Source organism: Rhodnius prolixus, unplaced genomic scaffold (genome assembly GCF_049639745.1).
Source record: "Rhodnius prolixus isolate KJV_2025 unplaced genomic scaffold, Rpr scaffold_8, whole genome shotgun sequence".
Classification (NCBI taxonomy): domain Eukaryota; kingdom Metazoa; phylum Arthropoda; class Insecta; order Hemiptera; family Reduviidae; genus Rhodnius; species Rhodnius prolixus.
In genome coordinates this window covers 15,712,353-15,735,649 of record NW_027411593.1, presented here as the reverse complement: position 1 = coordinate 15,735,649, position 23,297 = coordinate 15,712,353, and the positions used below count along the sequence as shown (strand labels likewise).

Sequence of the window (23,297 nt, the reverse complement as noted above, 5' to 3'; positions counted from 1 at the left end):
CCTCTCCATCAGATAATCCATATCGCACATTGAGGATTATCTGGTAAACAAAGTTCTGTTTAAAGGATTCCAAAAAATTAAAACAATCAATGCACAATAATTTAAAGTTTTTCCACTCCTCCATGCTGTCACGAGCAACGAAGGTAACACCTTCGTATAAAACATTAGCAAGGCCTGTAGTAGTGACATACTCTGCAGAAACATGGAACCCTATGTGCTGGTGCAGAAAAAAACACGAAGAATATTTGGGCCTGTGGCTGCAAGATGGTTGCATGGAGAAGAAGGAATAAAAAAGTAAAGTAAAGTAATCGCCTATTTTTTCAGGCGGGGCTTAACGTCCAACTACCAATTAGGTGTCGTGGACGGAGGCGACTAGCAAATATACTTTACTGTAAATTTCTTTTATTAACCATTCAATAAAATCCAAGGCCTAAGACCGGAAAATCGAACCCAGTACCACAATACGTATTAGCTTTGCAGGTCTCGCCTCTAACCGCTCGGCTACCGTAAGAAGGAATAACAAAGGGCTGTTAAGAGAATTAAGAATTCATGGACCTGTGATATTGCGCAGTTTATCAAAGTGAAGGAGGATGGATTGGCTGGGACATGTTGCAAGAATGGCGGAGGATAGAGTGCCTCAGAAGATGTTTTTTTTGAGACTTATTCGGTACAAGAAGAAGAGGGCGACCGAGAAGATGACGTTGGCTCCAGGTTGTTGAAAGGGACCTTAAAATGATGAATGTGGAGAACACATGGAGCCATGTGGAGCATTGTTGGGGAAGCCATGGCCCTCTCTGGGCTGTAGAGCTGCTTATTAAATAAGTAATGCACCAATTAATAAGTTAACTGCTGCAATTGATGAATTCCATAATTCCAAATAATTACCAGGAAATGTTTTATTCAAATCTAAATAATAAATTAAAGTGAAAAACCAAAACTTGCAATATATTACGTTGACGCTTCAATGTTATAAATTCTAGCCACCCTCTGTGTTTATATGGACAATTTCTAGAAATAAATATTTGTTATCAAAGCCAATTAAGGGGGGAAGAGAAGTTAATAAATAGGCTTAACTAGTTAATAAATAGGATTAAGTTAATAAATAGGCTTAACTAGTTAATAAATAGGATTAAGTTAATAAAGAGGCTTAACTAGTTAATAAATAGGATTAAGTTAATAAATAGGCTTAACGAGTTAATAAATAGGATTAAGTTAATAAATAGGCTTAACTAGTTAATAAATAGGATTAAGTTAATAAATGAGCTTAACTAGTTAATAAATAGGCTTAACTCATACTGCTTTTATTTCAGGTTAATTCATGGCTAAAAATAAATTTTTTAGAAACTTTTTCTTTTCATTAGGCGCCATAATTGCTTTAAATGGTACTGATAACCGAAATTGGGATTGCTAAATACTACTACAGTGATGCCATTTATGGGCCCTGAATGTGACGTAAGTGTTGTCCTAAAACAACACTACCTAAATAAGAAATGTTGTAAGGCAAACATTGTCATATTTCTTTATTATATGAAATTGGTTATACACAATATAAGCCCTTCCCCCATATATATATATATAATACATATATATCCGTATTTAAAGCACAATTACAATGCTGACTTGTTGAAAAAAATAAAAATTTAAAAGTATAATGTCTATATTATTAAATACATTGTCTTTTTATTGTTTTAATTTCTGGTTCATTATTCTGATTATATGGATATTTGACATCTATCCTTTCCATTGTTTTATTATTTAATTGTTTGTTTTTCTATCTTTATTTTTCTTTTCTTCATTCATAATATATATAAACAAATTCTCTATTGTAATTTCACTTTAAACTGAGCGCATTTGGCTTCTTTTTGTGCGTTAAGTATGTGTGCATAAATAGCAGCTTAAATCAAATGCGATTAACACAACTCTTTTCAAATTCAACTTCTTCCTGCTTCAAAGAAGGAGGACAGTTTAAAGTTTAAACTTTAAATCTTAACGTCATTACAGATTGAGGGATGGATTTTCAATCTAGGTTCTCCGCCATATTTCTGGAAATAGGGTCACAGCCTCCAATTATAATTTAGATTCGTCTTAACCCATTTTTTTTTTAAATCTCTTCTTAACCCATCTTTCTCAGATCATGCCGTGTTGATTTTTCCTCTTTATTTTTTATCTTCCAGGTCTCACCTAAAACACTAGTTTCGGTTTACGATTTGGTGGTATTCTTTTGGCATGTACTGTGCCAGATTAATTGTTTCTTTAAATATTAACTTTAGTAATAGTTCTGACTCCCTTATACCTAATCTTATGTACTTAGTCCCCACCTCAACTACCTTGTGGTGTAGATGTTTGACAGAAAGAACGCCAGCTGTCTCTGTCATCGACAGTTTCCTGGACTCTGCCAAACCAAATCCTCGAACTTTGATTCCTCTCTTAACATTGACCATTGACCAACCAACTAGTCCTTCTTCTTCCCTTAGGTCTCCTGCCAGAGATCCCATAGCTTTCCTAGATAGCCGATCCTCCTCTATCCTGCTTACATGCCCGAACCACCTCAACTGCAGATTATAATTTACTGTGCTTCTTTTTTAAGATGGACCAGCATCTTCGATTTATGAAAGAATCAATTAATACAAATAGCTAATTTGGATTTGTTTTAAAGTAATTCTTTAAATAGATAGTTCACGCTACAGCCACGAAGTAACAGTAATCCTATTCCTCCGATTGCAGCCTTCTGCCGATACTATTCAACCGACTCTCGTAGTTCCGAAGCAAAAAAGACTTTCAATGCAATAACTTTAACTAAGAGAAAGAATAGATGTTTTCTGAGAGCTGATAACTTAGACATTGTGGATTCTCATTGTGGCCTCCTATAATTCTTTTCTAGAGGTGGTCACACACTCATAGATCCTCGAGGAAATCAAGCGATAAAGATAGTTGCTATAATTTAATCATGTAATTCTACCGAAAGAATGCAAGTTTCTGCGTGTAAATAAGCTGCTTTAAACAGATAACTGACATTCATTCTGATAAGAAAGCACTTATCAATTATAAGCCTAGAAAACGATCAAATAGCCTAAAAAAGATAATTTGAAAAGTCTTCTCACATCTTGTTGATTAGCATTTCCTTGCTGGTGGGATGGTAATTCCCCCCCCAAAAAATCCTTTTAAGTGAGGTGTTCTTCATTTTGATTATCTTTTGCAACCTTCATCAGTTTTTTTTTTAAAAAAAGAGCTGTGCTCTTCATGAAAAGCTGTGAATACGCCAAAGAAGCTCCTGATGAATTGTGGTTCCCGAAACTGAGAGTAGACAGTAAGAATAAAACAGTTTATATTAAAAAGATTTTCTTAGGCCATTGCAGAACATCTTTCTTTTTAAATTTGTTGTAAGTATTGCAATTGCTCTCTCCTCATTAAGACCCGGAGTCCATGCCTACCGCTCCCTTCAATCCCGTATAGACTCTCTTGAGCCTTGGCTAAAGAAATAGAGAATTAAAATTAATGAAAACAATTGTAATTACATTAGATTCTCCCTAAGGCGAACTATCCTTCCACCCGTTTACCTAAACCTCACTCCTCTTCATAGACAAACGCCTAACCTGGAATCATAATACTAGACTCAAACAGAAAGAACTGAACAGAAGATTCAAACTTCTCTCTAGACTTCTCGACAAGCGATCTAAACTCTCACTAAAGAACTTCTACTCTATCTACACACCGATACTGAAAACTGCCTGGACTTACGGAATAGAACTTTAGGGCTCAGCCAAAGCTTCCAATATCTATAGAATGCAATCCTTCCAGTCAAAAACACTCCGTCGAATCCGCTAATGCTCCTTACTATATCTCTAACTCTACCTTGCACCGAGATTTTCTTGTCCCTTATGTTTCAAAAGCTATAAGATCCCGTTACATTAGATTCCATATTTCAATTACCTCACATCCCAATCCTCTAGTATCTCAACTTACCACTCTACTAAGGAAATCCTCCCAGGAGGTTGAAGCGCAGGAGGCCACGCGATCTTCTAAATGAAGTAAGTGCCAGTGCACAATAGTGAACTGTACCTTTTTGGGAGTTTCACCATTGGGTGAATTCTCCCCTCACGCTATTCAAGTATTCATTCTATGTATCTTGTTGTACTAGCTTCACTTATTGTAGAAATATACTGCAGTTGTGTAAAAAAATAGTATTGCAATAGTGAGATAAAAAACAAATCTGCTTTGCGTAACATCATTGAAAAACAAAGAATTAAGTATTCAAACACAGCCATTCGAATACTAAGCTCCTCAGAAAAAGTTTTATTAACTAATAAAAAAGAAAAAAAGCTATGATTGAATGTAAGTACCACTTATCTTCTACATGCAGTATCTAATCAGGTTTCCATTACACATGGTCCATAATCACGACATTGTCCGTGGGAAGTATACTGTTATACAGTTTACAAAGTACTGGTCACGAGGCCTATGGAATTTCCTTCAGAACTATAAAATTAAAAAAAAAAATACAAAACTCCTTCTAAGTAAACTCTCTAATTTGCAGTGAAATTAGTCAGCGCCAAGCATAGATAACTAGTGAAGTATCTATGAAGTTTCGTGGGAAATATCTCCATTCAATGAGCACATTGGCTTCTCATTGATGGACATCTTGCACCAAGATGAAACAAGAAACAAATCTTCATTATATACTCTGCAACATCATGGTAACTGAATGAAATTACCATATTTTGACTCTAGCTCAATGGAACTCAATAATTTTTCATTCTAATTGGTTCTAGTGGCAATCATATCTCAAAGCGAAAGAGATGATTCCAGGCTATCTTCCCCCAATAGAGTGACAATTTAAATGTAAATGTAATATTTCGCTTAAATGTAATTGGTGAGAGCCTAACCAGTCTTAAGCGAATTTTTAGTGGCGCTGGCCTTGGTATAATCGGTCTTTTTATGAACGAACACTGGACTCAAGTAAAGTTAATAATTATTCTAATCGAAAGATATGGATGGCTATACTTTCAAATTGTGAACGTTGCGAAATGAATTCAATCAGTAAATTAATTTAACTTAAAATTAATAAAATATAAAAAGAAGTCAAAAGAAAAATTAGCTTCTGGATGATATGGTTTAACGTGACGGATGTGAAATGATATACCGCTGAGTATGAGGGTCGTTTGAAAAGTCCGTGCAAAAATAAAAACTACTTAATTTTGGGGGGTAAACCTTTTTTATTTTTCAACATAGTCTCCTTTTAGGCTTATACACTTCGTCCAACGCTGCTCTAGTTTGTTGATCCCTTCCGAATAATAGGATTTGTCCAAGTCTGAAAAATAGCCATTCGTTTCTGCAATCACCTCCTCGTTTGAATAAAATCTTTTTCCCGCCACCCATTTCTTTATATTGGGGAACAAATAGTAGTCCGAGGGAGTCAAGTCTGGAGAATAGGGGAGATGTAAAACGAGTTGGAACCCTATTTCCATTAATTTTGCGACCACAACTGCTGAGGTGTGAGCTGGTGCGTTGTCGTGATGGAAAAGGACTTTTTTGTGGGCCAATCGTGGGCGTTTTTCTTGCAGCTCGGTTTTCAAACGGTCCAATAACGATGAATAATATGCACCTGTAATAGTTTTACCCTTTTCCAGATGGTCGATGAGGATTATTCCTTGCGAATCCCAAAAGACAGTCGCCATAATCTTGCGAAGGAACGGTCTTCGCATTTTTTGGCGCAGATTCCCCCTTGGTAACCCATTGTTTAGATTGTTCTTTGGTCTCAGGAGTGTAGTGATGTATCCATGTTTCATCCACAGTGACGAAACGACGCTTAAAGTCCTGCGGATTCTTCTGGAACAGCTGCAAACCGTCCTTGCAATACTTCACACGATTTTGTTTTTGGTCAATCGCGGCACCCATCTTGCGGATAGCTTTGTCATGTCCAAATGTTGATGCAAAATATTATGTACCCGTTCAATCGAGATGCCCACAGCACTAGCAATCTCACGCACCTTCACTCTTCTGTCATCCATCACCATATCATGGATTTTATCAATGATTTCTAACCTCAACAGGGCGTCCAGAACGTTCAGCGTCACTTGTGCCCATATGGCCACTCCGAAAATTTTGAAACCACTTATAAACTGTTCTAATCGAAGGTGCAGAGTCACCATAATGTTTATCAAGCCTTTCATAAAGTAGTGTTTAATCAACACACGAAATTCTTTATTGTCCATTTTTTGAAAATCACTCGACTTCCTCGATTCAAACGAATGCCAAACACAATGAAATAGACCGATCTGGCTGAAACTTGGTGTGTGTTCTTCCAAGAGATGCTACTAACTAAACATAACCTCGATACGCGCCAGTGGTGCTATCTCTCTGACTTTGCACGGACTTTTCAAACGACCCTCGTAGAACTAGAAAATGTTCAGATTGAATTGTGAACAGTGTACGTTGATGCCCGGATCTCAGATTCTAGGATTCATTGTTACTACTTTTTGGTGTCTCCTTTACAGAGCTATGATAGAGCTTATGTTTGGTGTTTCCACTTTTCTGTTACCGATAAAGGCTCTACTTACTACCGTAAGTAAAAAGCTTACTAGGATAACATACCTCTTCGTTACGTCCATTACAAAATTGAGGTTATCTGGAACTACAAAAGCATTCCAAAAATCCTTTAATTGAAGTCAATAATAGTAATTTCTAGAGATTTTAAGAAAAATTTAAGAATTTCTGTTTGAGATACGAGTTTTTAGACAGCATTTATTTATTTTGTCATTCGTTCTGACAAAAGTTAAGGCAACAACCTTGCTATTAGGCATTCAAACAATCTTATTTAGAAAATTTCTAGTTTAGACTACTTGCAACTTAATGGACTTCAACTTAAAAAAAAAAAAAATCTTCAAAATAGATTTCCAACTTTGACCAACACTTCTTTTTAACTTTATAATTGATATAAGCTGTAACTATAGATTGGAATGATGCGGAAATTAACCATACAGAGTGATGTAATAACAATACTGCCTTTAGAAGTTTGAAAAATAAACAATTCCAACCAGTACTTAAAATTCCTTGTAAGATCTGACCAAGGTCGGCTCAACAATATTATTCCCCATTACATAATAAAGTATTTGGAATTTTTGTAAAAAAAAAATATAATAATTTTTGCATTGCATTAAATACTTGGGTTCAGGAACTTTAGGGTTAATTTTATTCAAGAAAGATGCGAAGTTGGAGGTAATTGGGCTTCTTACTAATTGTAAGAATTCCAGAATTGAACTAAGTATTCAATCCCAGTGATGCACTCAGCAAGGTTGAACCAATCCCCTGAAATATATATGATATATTTTGTCAATAAATATGCTATTTTTCCTTCATCGCATCGACAGCTTGGACATTAGCACCCTATTTCTTCTTTTAAAAAACACTCTTGCAGAATGGTGCCTCCGTCTTTTCTTCCTGCAATGTCCATTACAAAGTTTCCATCTGAAGTCTGGAGTAGAGCGAGTAATGAAGCAAATCTCATCTTCACTTTAACCATCAAATCCAGTCGTCGTGACGGAGGGCAGAGAGTTGCTGACAGCATTCCTTTTTCTCTCCAACGTTAGCGGGTTTACTCTTGGCTAACATCATTATCGTGACCCTCTCTTCACTTTGATTTTGCTTCTATTTCATATTTCAGAATCAAATTCGTACATACACTTACATAATTAGATGTGATGTTTATTAAAAATGGCAAGCTTGTTGAAGGGCTATTAGAGTGCAGTAATGTACATTTATAACCAATTTCTGCCGCTTAGTTTGAGACAGAAATATTTAATCTATTTAATTAAAACTGTCCGGTAGGACAGTTGTATAAGGGTTGATCGTCAAAAACTGCACGAAAAAGCGTAACGTTGAAAAACACCCAACTTTGACAATTTTTTTCTCTTTTTCTATAAAAGATAAAATTCCCAAATTTTCTTTAAAATATAGGGCAAATCCTCCTTTATAACTGTAATTTTTTTGCAACAACCCAAATCTAATTGGTTTCGAGAAAAAAGTTGCCGAAAATGAGCAAAAACGGCTTTTTCAAAAAATGTTGTTGTTCTTGTTCTTGTTCTTGTTCTTGTTCTTGTTGTTGTTACCTTTTTTGTAAACTGCGTAGCGCCTAAACGCGTGAACCGATTTTCATGAATGAGGTGTCATTCGATTCGGAATTTTATGTAGATGTGCCTTTTGGGGGTCTCGATGCTGTACATTGAATGGGAGAGGAGTTAGCCCCCTTTATGTAATGCCCCTCCAAAATTATTATTACTAATTACTCTGTAAATCTTAGCCCGATTTTGATAAAATTTGGTAGGATGACAGGGTTAGGGCTCCCCTACGTAACATTAAAGCGACGATCTGCTCTTACACTTGTTAAGGGGAAGTATAGCAATCGTTTCAAATTATCGACAAGTGAACCGATTTTCATGAATGAAGTGTCAATCGAATCGAAATTTTGTACAGATTTAAACTTTAAAAGTCTCGACGCCGTGCCTCATAAGGAGGGGAGTTCACCCCACCCAAATAAGGCCCATTCTAAAACTATTATTACCAATATTTCTATATCGCTTAGACCGATTTTGATAAAATTTAGCACGAAGAAGTGGTTAAAGCTCCTCTACTTGGCTGTGAAGTGCCATCATGCTCTTACACCTACTAAGAGGAAGTATTGCAATCGATAAAATTATCACTGAGTGAACCGATTTACATCAATGAATTGTCGTTCGATTCAAAATCTTTGCTTCTCAGCCTTTTAGGGAGAAGTACTGTAATCGCAGTTTATTTTTCTTACTCCTCTTAAAAGGAAGTACTTAAATCGCAATTTAATTTTGCTATTTACGTACAAATACCTTCCTATTTTATTCAAAACGCTTTCACAAAAAAATTGTTATTGAGGATGGTTTGTGGGCCGCAACTATAATCATTCTTTAAAAAGATCTCTCCAGTGGTAGTTACGGTAGTAACTTAACACCTTATCAGGTTATAATGATAGAATTGCTTATTCTAAATTTTAAAAAAATCTGTAAAACAGATATGTAACTTTGCAATATAGACAAAAAGGAAAATCTATCCAAAAGGTACAAAAATCTCTTTAACAAAAACTTACAGTTTAAAAAGTTAAGTATAATGGTTGATTAAACGCCAAAAGGTACACAAATCAGCAAGTACCCAACACATTTCATTAATACTTCATTGATATTATTTAAGTAATTTTACTGCATTAATTTTCATTAATATTTTTTAGAATTTATTAGATGTCACAGACCCTTATGCTGGCCAGTTCATTCCTAATATTTTTTGTTATAATTATGATAAAATGTATATTATAACTTCGTTATTAAATAGGTACTTTATTTTAACTCTATTCCAAATTATTCTTCTGATTTATCTTTAATATGCTTTATTCTGAAGTTGTCACATATATGTACATGCATGTTAAAGTAGAAAAAGACAAAGTTAGAGTCGGCTACTGTTTAAATTTGAATCTCGGAGGATTTAAAACAATATTTTAGTATTGAATTCGTCTTACCGAAATATTCGTGAGCACAAATAACACACAGTTAATAACAAGTAGATTGTGCAACAATAATTATTCATTTCTCAATTGTAATTTAATTTAGTCCCCCTAATTTTATTTATGCATATTTTATTTATTTTATATTACATATATACCTAGAAGAATACCTAGATTGAGAATGTAATTGAAGAAAACTATATTATTTGCGGATAAAGCCAGATTAATTATTACCTATTATTATAAACGTTTGACTACTACATAAAGTAACAATTACATTAATCGAAGAATGAACTTAAACCGTCGATTTTTGTTTAAAAATAAAAATAAATAAATAAAATCATTGATGTATGTTGGTGTAAGCATTTTTTAAAAACAGTTTTTGAATTTTTAGCCTCATATTTTTTTATTTTTTATAACGTTTTCTTTTTAACCTGCAATTAATAGTTTGATTATTATAGATAAATAGATACTACAATCAATCTACAGTGCTACTTGAACATATATTTTGTAGATGAAAATGGCCAGCATAAGGGTCTGTGACATCTAATAAATTCTAAAAAATATTAATGAAAATTAATGCAGTAAAATTACTTAAATAATATCAATGAAGTATTAATGAAATGTTGGGTACTTGCTGATTTGTGTACCTTTTGGCGTTTAATCAACCATTATACTTAACTTTTTAAACTGTAAGTTTTTGTTAAAGAGATATACTAGATTAGAGTTGAGGTGCTAAAATTAATTTACGTACTTTGATAAAATTTCTTTGCACCTTTAATATACGAAGTCTGTAAATTAAGTAATGAGACTGATTTTTTAAAATTTTTTATTCAAAAAGAATTACAATTCTATATTGTCACCTTCAAAATAACTTCCTTCTGAAGCCACACAGCGCTGGAGACGTTTCGTTCACTTCTCATAGCAGTGCTCAAACTCCGATACTGGAATAGCCGGTTACAGCCGTTTGAATGTTTTCGACTGTCCCAAAATGAGTTCCCTTGAGGTGATTTTTCAACTTCGGGAAGAGAAAAAAGTCACAAAGACTCAAGTCAGGCGAATAAGGAGGCTGAGGAGCCACAGGAATGTTTTTACTGGCCAAAAACTCGTTTATTGAAGTTGCTGTGTGACAAGGAGCATTTATCGTGATGCAACACCCACTTGTTCTTGGTGTTTGGTCTCACACGAATGACCCTTTTTCGAAGTTTTTCAAGAACCTCTTTTAATAGTGTTGATTGACCGTTTGTCCTTGAGGTAGAAACTCTTTGTAGACGTTTCCGTGGATATCGAAATGCATGCATTTGATCTTCGACTTTGCCATCCTTGCTTTTTTGGGCCTTGGAGTGGTTGAAGTGTGCCACTCCATGCTCTGGCGCTTGACTTCTGGTTCGTACTCAAACACCCAAGACTCGTCAACAGCCATGACACTTGGGACTTTTTTCTCTTCCCGAAGTTGAAAAATCACCTCAAGGGAACTCATTTTGGGACAGTCGAAATCATTCAAACGGCTGTAGCCGACCAGCTGAAGGCTATTCCAGTATCGTACTGTTAAAAATGAAGCTATAATCCAGACTGATAATAATCTCTTCAACTCAATTTCCACAAACTGTAACTATCCTTAACTTATAAATCTAGGCGGAAGGGAACCGTTCATTTTACATGTTTAGTTGAATGTGCTTTTCACTAAAAAACATTTCCAAAAAGCTTAAGGCATTTACTTCCTGTTTTGGCCTTGCAAGGAATTAAAAAAAAAAAGTAAACCAAAAGGAATTCTTTAGGCTCTTGGAGGTAATATATTAGGAAAAAAAGGCTTATTGAGAGTGACGTAAACGGAAATTAATAAGAATGGTGGGCAATACATAAATAAAACTAAGTTGTTAATCGTGTGGGCAGTGGACTGACAGTACCAGTTCGAGGTGGTCATTACTGATGGTAATAAGTTGGTGTGGACGCTGGCTATTATTACTTATGGTAATAAGTAATACATCATCTATTTAGGGATGACGATCGCCATAATTTGGATGCTGTGTATCTGTTCGTAGACCACATTAAGAAGTTTTGTTTTTTATTTGATTTATAAGAAGCGGAAACTGCGTAATGGGTCAAAATCTTTGTTGTGGTTAGCTTTGTACATGTAAGCCAAGTAAAAGAGGAGACCAACTGACCGCTCCAAAGATTAAATGATGCCGTTCTACGAAAAACAAGACCAAGAGAACTATTCTACTAATTGGCGTCCAACCTCTCCATTTTTCTTCAGGTTGACCGAGACTGCGTCATGGGCAGGTGACGTAACCTATCTCTTTCTCTCAAAAGAGCGGGCGGATGGTTGTGTGTGTGTGTGTGAGTACAAGGAGTGGAGAATGAAGGCAGAGCAAAGGTCAGTAGGATCTCTTGACATTCCGTCAACATTCCAACCATAGCCAAGCTGTGCTCGCCTGAATCTCGGGGCTACCATACTGTTCCCACAGGCTACAATCTTGGAGCTCTCAGCGTATCTCTATCTCTTTCTCTCCAGCCTTCATAACAACCTTCTTTCTCTCACATTCACCTGTGGCATTCTACACAAATTATATACTCTCTTCCATATCCTCTAGCCTCAGCAGTACACTACGTGCTATCCAACAAACAACACTCTGGGGGCTTTTCGATAGCCGGCTGACCGGTCAAATATTTTAAATATCTCTTAGCATTCACTGAGAGCAGTTTGGAGAAAATGTTGTTAACATTTCTTAATACTAAAAGCTTCTTTGCCCTCAAAGGTTTTTCTAGTGAGCTCTTCCGGAACAACAATTTAAACGGCCCCGCTTCTAATAGTTAACTGCCTTGAAGCGACGTCACACTTTAAGATCCACTTCTCTATTTCACTCTACATTTATTTCACTCTGAAATCTTGTGATCTCTTGTTTGATTTGATAAACAAAAATATATACAGGGTGTTCATTTTAAGACGGCTCAAATGCATTTCATTCTTTCATTATGAAAGGAATTCACCTACCATAAGAATATAACTGATCAGAATCATCAAATCCAGTACGATTTTTTGCAAACGTGTAATTTAATAATTAATTAATTTAAGAACTATATTCAAAAATATAAAATTTACATTATAAATAATAAAATAAAATAAAAAGAAGAAAAATGAATATGATGTTAAATGAGTTGTGGAGAGCTAATGAATAAGCCAAAAACATATTACTCGCTCTGATCCCCAAATTAAATAATAGTGAATGGAATACTTCACGGAACCGCCAGTACACTTCCACGATCGTCTTAGCCTTCGGAACACACTATAAGGAAAACATCTAGAGTACTCCCGCCTACCTTCTCCACTATTCCAATCTACGAAACCTGCGATATTCAATATTCGAATACGCTGGCATAATGATAGCAAAATGACAACTAAATATCTAATGAAAATGTGGACTTTAAACTATCTTTTCTTCTTCTTGTATTTATTTGTTTTTATAAGCCGTATTAGGATAAAACTTATCAGTTTTTAACTTTGAGATTAGAGCGATAAGTAAGTTCCTTTCATAATGCCGACACTGTTTTGAGGCCTACTTTTTTGCAATTAATCACAGATTTCTGCATCAATTTTTAACATAACCCCAATTATTGTATACCGTTCGAAAGGTGATCGTATGTAGATGTTTTTCCTGAATAGTGCACGATTTTTTCATATAAAATGTTTTTGAGAAAAATGAAGTCAAAGTTTTTAGAAAAAATTAGAAATTTGCTATTTCTTATGTTTGGGCCACAAAGTAAAATACTTGATATTATTATTTTGAAATACAAATTAGCTTATTTAAAAGAAAATTTAATCTTCTTTCTAATGAGCTTATTAAAATAACTGTAGCTTTAATAGTTTGAGAAATATAGAGAATTTTTTGCTAAAAAGTAGTAACACCTTGAAAAAACATAAAATTAAAAATATCTATAAAACGGAGCCGAATCGAGCCATAGTTTATATGGAATTTTTTGTTGCAAATGTTGCCCAGAATCACCTCCCGAAGTTACCGTAGTCTTATGCTGAACACCCTGTATAAGTACGAAGATAACACCAGTAAAGACAAAACTGGCAAAAATCAGCAAAAAAGAAATGGAAGTATATCGAATCTTGCTTAAAATATTCACAGACGAATACAGCATCAAAAGTTAGTGGCAAAAATTTAGAACTGAGTCACAGAAATGTAGTTTTTCGATCACCCTGTATTTTTTTTAAGGAACAACGAGATCAAAATCATCCAGAACAATGAGAACTGGGTATTCATATTTAAAATGATAACATAATAGAACTGCATTCACTTTATATGCAATGCATACTCGTGCATACAATAAATACTTAACGAGTACTATTGCTCATCAATTTAGATCACTGCTAAACCACTAAATTCAATCAGCTGAGTACGCTTACAGTTGGTGATGTTTTCAAGAATGCTGAACCTTGCAGCATAATTAGGGCACTGCCATAATTATCAGTTATTAAAATAATAATTAAACTAAGGGAAGTAATTAACTTAATGGCGCCCCTGGATTCCCTAAACAGAGACCTTCCCGGTTCGAATCCAACCACTTGCCCTTAGAATTCCTCTTTTTAAAGGGGAGCCACCTTAAAGTTCAAAGTCCGAGAGATTGGCAGAACTGCGAGGAATAATAGAGCAAAGTTTGGAGGACTATTGGAGCAGTATTAGATGCCCTTAAATTGAATGAATAAGCTGATATATTGCTAATGCTTCAATCTACCATTTCCTAAAAAAGAGAACACATTCCGGGACCCAGAGAATCTTAAGATGCATGCATACTCAAAAATAGAAAATTTGACTTGATTGAACTCCTCTTGTAGCCGTAACAGAGAAAAAGAAAAGCAGTGTTCATGTTTTAAAGATCTGTGTTCAATGCAGAATTTCAGGTTATGAAGAAGGTTATTTTCTAGGGCACTGCCATAATTATCAGTTATTAAAATAATAATTAAACTAAGGGAAGTAATTAACTCAATGGCGCCCCTGGATTCCCTAAACAGAGACCTTCCCGGTTCGAATCCAACCAATTGCCCTTAGAATTCCTCTTTTTAACGGGGAACCACCTTAAAGTTCAAAGTCTGAGAGATTGGCAGAACTGCGAGGAATAATAGAGCAAAGTTTGGAGGACTATTGGTGCAGTATTAGATGCCCTTAAATTGAAAAAAAGAATAATATATATCGGATTAAATTTGTGGTTAATCCTCAAACTTCAAAAAACATTGCGCACAAATAAATTCCTGTCCAAGGTCATAAACAATCTTTAAGAACAGGAAATATTATGTAAATATTATACTAACTCTATAAAGGATGTCTCCCGTATCACATAATACATATTTCAATATATATATATCGCCTGATAAAGGAATGTGTCATTCATGTCCTAGTTATCTCGGTATTTTATCACTACCTTTTCTAAAACTTCTAAAAATAAAGCAACAACATAACATTTTTATGTTCCAGTTTACCATTCATTTTGATTATCATTTTTCGAAAAGAAAGAAACAAGTATATCTTAGACATTAATAACCACTTATCAATAACCATAATTTCCTTTACTACTTCAATAGGATAAATAAAAAGGCTTTTAAAACCATCGTAATTTGAAACAAAAGTTTTTTACTGGAATGAATACATTGTGAGCAAACGGAATAAACCAAAAAGCGTGGAAAGTTTATAATTAATTTTAACTCTTATCTCAGGCAATTTAATAAAAAAACGAACATGTCAATCAAATCCGTTAAAGTGAAGTGCATCTCGTTTAATAATTTTAGCTTATAAAGCGTTTACAATGATTATTCTATTAAATTTGCAAAACTTTAATTAATTTCTCATACATTATCTTATAATTTGCAATCAATATCCGTTAAGCAGAAGGAAAACTGATTTGAGGTAGTTACTTAGCATGCTGCAAGGTTCAGCATTCTTGAAAACATCACCAACTGTAAGCGTACTCAGCTGATTGAATTTAGTGGTTTAGCAGTGATGAGCTTTACCGTAACGTAGGGATGAATGCTATAAGAATATCGCATTGGCCTAGGACAGCTGTGCCAGAACCTGCGAGATACCAGAATTCTGCGCAACTTTTCCGAGCACAGTGTTCAAAAAAACTTAAGAGCAAATCAGGATTCGATAAAACGTTATCATAAAACATTTGTTCATTTCCATCTTCCAATGAATAGCAAGCATTGTGACCACTACAAAGTTAAAGAAATCAAGATGTCACTGGTAGTTACAGGTAGACCACAACAACATTCATCTTATCCTGGAGTTTGTGGATTGTTGTAATAAAAACGCCATTTTGATAGTTAGAGAGTTGGTGTATCTTTTGCTGGCATCGCACAGATTTCTGGTTCCACAAGATATTTCTACACAAAACCTTGGCTCATACCAGAACTTAAAAGTATAGATTAGCCATTCCTTGTCAGGTAGCTGTAATGAAGAATTTAAGGTGTTTCTCCATTATCCGAATCGTTCATTATTCACATTTGAATAGATATTTTCTTGTATCTGATAAATTATCAAACACCTAAGAAGGGAAAATTAGTAGAAAAAATCTTGACTATATACACTGATGGACAAAATTAACGCACCACCCTTATTTTTTTTATTATTTCCAATTTGTGCAAATTTTGGACTTTCAAAATATTGTTGGCTGAAAAAATAAGCCATTTGTAACTACGCCAACAGAAGAATTTAGGCCTACTCTTACCTCATCTGTGATGCGAACTCTCTTCCAGTTGTCTTAAGTACAATTCACATGTTCACGTGCAAACTGAAGCCTGGTAATTTTGTGAACTGTGGTAAGAAGAGGACCACGTGAAGGATGTTACTTTCATTAAGTCTTCTTCTAACAGTCCTGCTGGAGATGGAAACATTTCGGACTTGCCTTATGAAACTTTTTATCTCATTTCCCGTTATACTCCTGTTTCGCAAAGCCAGGTGCCGGATGTACCTATCGTCTCTCTCTCTCTGCTGTACATCTCTTCTTGAATGACATCTTGTCTCCATAAATCGCTTTAGACAAGTGATGTACGTCCAAAACAAAAGCGGAAAATAATTTATTTAATTTTAACTAAACAAAAACTGAGTGGTGCGCTAATTTTGTCCACCAGTATATTTGTAAGCAAAAATTAGTATTAAATAATTAACGAATCAGATTGAAGGAATACAGGTGTGATAAATGGACGGTTGAATTGACCAATTAGAAGCTGGGATTATCATAGCGGCCATGCCCACTTCTAACGAAAATGGCTGCTAGTTGAATAGCAAAAGCTTTTAAGTTTACAAATAGTTTTAAACTTCCACTATACATATTTATAGTTAATTAACTATTTTTCGCAAATAGCGACAGTGATTTTTCTTTAAAAAAACATTGTGCACACACTATGCACATCTAGAAAGCTGTGCAGCACAAAGTTCAGCTGGCCGCTATACGGAACCCGATATGATAAAGATAAAGATAATTCGAAGTTCAATCAAGAGATATTGTGAAATAAGATTCTTTCTTTATTTCTATCTTCCTAGTGTAAGCTAATATTGCGATCGGGTCAATTAAGATTTCACTGAAAAGTGGCATGTTTTAAGGAGAATGTGAGGTCATCTGAAAACGAATTAAATATTCAATTAAATATTAAATATTATGTTCACTCATGAAAAAAATCATTTAAAAAAGAGAAAAACCTACAAGTAACAAACCTAGTAAAATTATTCTTAGAACAGAGACGATAAAGAAATATGTATGCTACAGAACGAAAAATAAAATGGTTGTATAGAAATCAAATACAAAGCAGTAACTGAATGGAGCTATAATGAACTAGGGTTTCCTACAGCATTTTTTTATACGTCATAACCGTGGCCACTAAAACATAAAATAAATTCCATTCATAGTTCCTCTTAACGTCATTCATTCACCATCTTCCATTCATTAGCATTCAGATTTTACTATCTGATGTAATTACCAAACTTCATTGATGAATTACAGTTCATTTCTCAGCGAATTGATCTTTTAACAGTGCAGTGAAATTGTAACAATAATTATTGTTACTCCTTATTTTTACATTTTGACTCTTAAGCAATTTTTTTTTACAATTTATAGTTTGTATATTGTATTTTGGATTTTTAGCCCAACAAGTTGTTTAATTAATGTACGTATCGCCTATGTTTTCAGGTGGGACTTAACGTCTAACTACCAATTAGGTGTTGTAGGCTAGGACCGAAGCACATACTTTACTGTAAACGATTTTTTTCTAACAAATAAAAAGTAGCCAGACGCGGGATCCGAACTGGGGATCTCCTACTCACTAAGCCAAGATCATAACCACTAGACCAACGCACTGTCTCTTTTAAATAATGTAAAACATTTTAAATGCTAGAGTGGAGAAATAAAATGGATTTATTTTTTTTTCAAGTTTCATTAAGCATTCTTTGATGGTTTGTAATTGTATCAGCATAAGATACAAACGTCACTTCCGAAGGTAAATTGTGGAGAAATTACATTCAGAAGAATGGTACAGGCAGCTCTGATTAATCTTTGAAGAATTTAAAAGATCTTCAAAAGATAGAATTTTGAAAAAAAAGAAAGATACAGAAAAATGTGGACAAAATGCCCACTGATAAATAGAGGAGTGTACCATAGAAAAAATTAAGTAATTCTTCAAGTATGTGTGATGAGAATTGAACGATTAATTCTCCTTCTACTAGAGGAACAAAAATGAAGAAGGAAGTTACGAACAGAGGAACAACAATCTGATTACGTAACTGCTCTGGCATTCACTAGTACGAGTAACTTTGACAACAACCAGAGAACAGTTTTAAATGTTCCCTTGTAGACTGGACAAGTGTGTAAATATGCTACAAACCATTCTAATGCAAATGCCTTACCAATATTATCAATTAAATAACATCTAAGTTACAACTTACATAGTGTTAATGAAAATAAAATCTAGTAGGCGAATAGATTTGTGTTATTTAAGCGGGACTCCTACAAAAAAAAAGAATCTTCTCCATCCAAAAACCATACAGAACGCAAGCTGTAAGAAGTGGAGGCTGTAATAATAACAATAAACCCGGCCAACCAGATCATTACATATTCAAATTAATTCTTAGTATTTCTTTAGTATGCTTGTACAGAAGTCAATTATTTATTGATTTATTACAAAATGCATTATAATGTTATGTTCGCCTATTTAACTTACATAACTTCTGTTGGTTATAAATTAAAAAAGTTTAATAAAAAACTTACTGTACAAAGCGTTCTCTTATAACTGATGTTCAACTGGCGGAGTTTTTTGTTCTCTGTTTAATCAATCAGCGTTCAATCAGAAGCCAAAGGTAGTGGGAGTTTTTTAACAGGTGAAACTTTCATATGTTTCGAGGGCTAAACACCCTGTGCAGGGTTAATTATTTTAAGCGTCCTCTTTTAGTTACACTTTTATGGTGCAAGATAGACGCCCAGAGTAGACTTAAAAACTATTGGAGAACTTAGAGCTTCAGTAAACCTCAGCTACAATTATAGCCTACGCCACGAATGTGCTTTCATGGTCTCCATGGAAAACTATAGTTTTATTGACGGTTCGCTTAACCCAAGCACTTTGTTACCAGAAGGAATGGATCAGCCACTTCTTCTAGGATCTTGGCGCATAACAATTTACTTTGGAAGCGTCAAAATTTAGTTGATCTGAATCTTTACTGAAGATCTCATTCTGGTAATAAAAATTGTTACTGAAGAGGGGAGGGGGGCCTCTTCAACTCTATGGATTGGCCTTCAAAGTCTGACCCCATTTCGACTATGGTTGCACAGGGTATGGCAGTCTTTCAGGTGATATTGAAGCTAAGCTCAAGCACCTCATGAACTGCTTCATGCGATTTAATTCCAGCATTCCCAGAGTCACTCGCATTTCGCACTACTACGATGAGTTGAAGTGGCTTTTTCCCTGTCTACCGGCGCCAGTATTTTTTGGCTACATTCCTTTTCCAAGTTATCCAATCTCAAAGGCCATCTTATATTTTCCAACTCTTCTTTGTTCAAATCCTTGATCTATTCTCGTAATACTAGATCTCGTTCCTCTGATCTCTCACACCGTACTTCATCCTTTGCCAAATCCTTCCTAATACGCGCTACCTCTCTCTGGAACTCCTTACCATCATCTGTCCGCCATGCTCCTACCCTTTCCATCTTTAAATCCTTTTTTTTCAATCATCTCCTTTCTGCCCAGCATCCTCCGGAATGATTTCATTTATTTCCTTAATTTTAATTCTTATTTTTTGTAAATACTTGCGTATTATTTGTTTATAAATATCTAAAATACAGGCCAAACCAATAGGCCCTCCAATTGTAGATGTATTTATTGTAACAGGACAATAGCCCCAGGATAATAAATTTATTTTCTTTATTTTAAAAACTTGTCGCAGAATAAGTTTTGTTTTGTGCCATCGTGTGCTTCACAGTGGAAAGATATAAAGAGATTTGCTGATCTAAATCTATGCCAAGGAGGCTTCAGGCAATAACAAATGCAAAGTAATTGCATACAAAATATTAGATCCTGATTAGATTCCTGATGGTCTGTGGCGTAACAAGGGTCCCTGAAGTTAACGCGAGGCGTTTCTGAAAGTTGGCGTGCTCATCGGAAAAGCGCATACTTCTTTCAACAGGATAACGATCCCAAACATATAGCCAAAAATACTAAGGAATGGCTGCTTTATAATACCCGGAAACAACTTCTCACCCCTCCACAGTCTCCGTATATAAACCTTATTGAAAATTTATGGTCTTATTTGGAGCGGAAAATTAGAAAATTGAAATGTTCTTCCAAAAAAGAGCTCAGAACCAATTTAAAGAAATCATGGGCAGAAGTAACATCTCAAGAGACACTAAACCAGGTGGAATCTATGCCAAGGAGGCTTCAGGCAAAAACAAATGCAAAGGGATTGCTTACAAAATATTAGGTCTTTAGTTTTGCGTTAATTATAACATTCAGACTGAGTGTATGAATACTTATTTTGCATACATAAATTATTTTTCTGCTTTTTAATCAATTCTTTATGTTTATAAAAGAAAATGAGTGCATTAAATTCATTGTTACTATCTTCGATTTCAGTGCTGAAGAAATAGTCATCCTAGAAACAAAAGTTCAGTAGATAAAGTAAGAAAACTTAGTGTATGAATACTTGTTTTGACCACTGAATGGCTATATTTTTATAGGGCAAGTAGGCGTTCTACGAGTAGGAGCTTTAAAACTGCAAGAAGGCGGAATGGTAAATGCTGGACCCCCAAAAATCGCCCCTGAAGACCTTTTTGTCCTCTCTCTTGTAACTCACAGGTTACACTTCTTCCTTGATACATTATATTAATAAAGTTTTCTTCCTTTTTCCTTTTGTGGCCGTCCTGAAAAAAATCACTGATTTGAAGTTACACATCTCTGGCTCTGACATAGCGATTTCACTAGTCTGGTTTAAAACAAACGGAAGTTTTACTGATTGGAATGCAAAATTACGCACAGCGGAAGTCAGCAGCCAAAAAAAAAAAAAAAAAAAGATCTGGATCCCTACCTCTTATCACGCAGTTAGAAATTGTAAACAAAAACACACACATATATAGTAATATGTTTATATAAATTGGATAAAACATTATAAGGAGAAATTGACATCCCGGCCGACTACGAAATAGGAGGGGGAGTAAGGACCTGTTGATCAGGAGGAGAGAAGAGTAGCTGTGTAGAAGGAAAAAAAATAAAATAAATGAAAAATAAAGAACGTTCTATCTGTTAGTGGCTGTTTTTATAAATAGTGTGGAATGGTGGGGGCCAGATATAAAGGAGAAGTGAAGCCAGGTGTTGTATATACGTTCTAGAGAGCTACATTTTCCCCTCTCTGGAGCTCTCGGGCTCTTAGTTCATTCATAAGATGGAAGCACTAGTGTGTGGTGGCTCGTCCGTACTGCTGTTGGTAACCGAACCTGTAGTAGTATAGAGTAACCTGGGCGCTCTCTATTTCATTAATAAATATAACAATTAGTGGTACGTAATTCATAAAAAAATAATTATTTTTTTTTAAAGAGTCCTTAATATTTTATTTATTTTTGGAAATGAATCAACGAAGTGAGGTAAACTATTTAGCTGATAAAAACACTTAGAAAACAAAAAAAAATCCCCCAATACAAAAATAGTGTATATTATTTATATTTTTAATTAAAACAATAAAAATGTGCGCGATAAACATTATTAGTGTTTTATTAATTTGCATCCTATACGAGAGTAGATTGAACTTAGCTAGCCGTACACCATTAATAGTGTTCCAACATCATATAATTAATAATTATCCACCAGATGATATTATTGAACAATTGATAGCTCGTACACAGTCAACAACATCAACGACAACAACAACAACAACAACTACGTCAACCACAACAACCTCTACAACAACCTCATCAGCGTTACCAAAATATCATTATCATCATTACTATACGAAAACTGGGAAACATCTACGAACTTTGTACCAAGTTGGGGTAAGTGTTCATTCATTTTTTTTTTTTTTAAATTAATTAATTCAATTTCGTTTTTTTGAATAGAAAAATTTGAGTTTCAATTTAATACCAATTTCTGTGCTTTGAAGTTATTTGCTTCTCTGTAAAAACAAATTAAAAATAAAGGGAGTGGGGGAATCTGAAAGAGAGGGAGGTTATTAGTTAATGAATGAAACTATGTTAGATAGTGGAGGTTGGAACTTATGAATGAAAGTACTAATTCCGAGGTCTACTATATTCACCTTGCGGCCAGATCTTAATGAATGAAGTATTTCATTCCGATACATGTGTATATCATGGTTCGCCTAGAACGATTTTAATTGAAAAGTTCACCAACATGAAAAATTTTTCTTTCTCCTTATTATTTGGGTCAAAACTAACCAAAATCCACTAAAAACCAAATCGGTTTACGTTGCGGATTTTTTTTTTTTTGCATTGTTAAGCCTAATAAATGGAAAAACAATACAGTTTTTTGCAAAACCAATGCATGCATTTTGAAGCTGAGGGAATTTCCGACAGATTGATGTATTTTATAAATGATAAAAATGAAATTACGACATTCAAAATCAATAAAAAAGAAATTTTTGAGCAAAGTAAGGCAAAAACAAGGCGTTTCTCGCATTTCAAAGCTTTACTTAACAAATAAATCATCGTTTTTTTTGTGGAAGGGAATGGGACTTTTCAAAAATGAGAAAAATTTCTGCAAAATACAATATTTATACACTGGAAAAAGTGAAAATTTCCAATTCAAATTCATTTAATGAAACTTTTTGAATTAAAAGACAAATGATTACAATTTTTTTTTTAATACTTTATTAAACTCACAGGAAAGTACAAGCACCATACGGCATGGAAATACCAAAGTGTGGTGAAAGACTTCTTCGTTCTGTTGTTGTTTACAATTGTAATCATTTGTAATTTCTTTTGTTGACAAAATAATTTATATCATAATATATGACATCAAAGTATTGTACTATCGTTGTTCACGATAAAATTATTGAGATTTTTGTTAAAAAATAAAATTTAAATTACTTTAAGTTTATAATTACTTTAAATTTTTATATTTATGTACATGTACATAAATGTCTTTTTTTGTGAAAATTTAATTTCTATGAATATCTATCTTTATTCAAATAAAGTAAAAAATGTTGACTAAAAAAACTTAAAAATAATTGAGTAAGTTCTTTACAACCTCTGATGTCAATCACAATGTCTCCAATAGCAAAAACTTTAA

General features: G+C 34.3%; 2 protein-coding genes across 7 annotated transcripts in view; one reads left to right on the top strand and one right to left on the bottom strand.

The window, feature by feature from the left end:
* Window positions 1–23,297, bottom strand: part of LOC141450929 (elongation factor-like GTPase 1) — a 276,104-nt gene that overhangs the window by 34,155 nt on the left and 218,652 nt on the right. The window lies entirely within an intron of this gene.
* aos (protein argos) overlaps window positions 21,348–23,297 on the top strand; it is a 38,215-nt gene continuing 36,265 nt past the window's right edge. Inside the window, exon 1 of the mRNA XM_074121863.1 lies at window positions 21,348–22,045. Within this exon, the coding sequence (XP_073977964.1) occupies window positions 21,740–22,045 (306 nt within the window). The 5' untranslated portion in view covers window positions 21,348–21,739. The remainder of the gene's footprint in view (window positions 22,046–23,297) is intronic.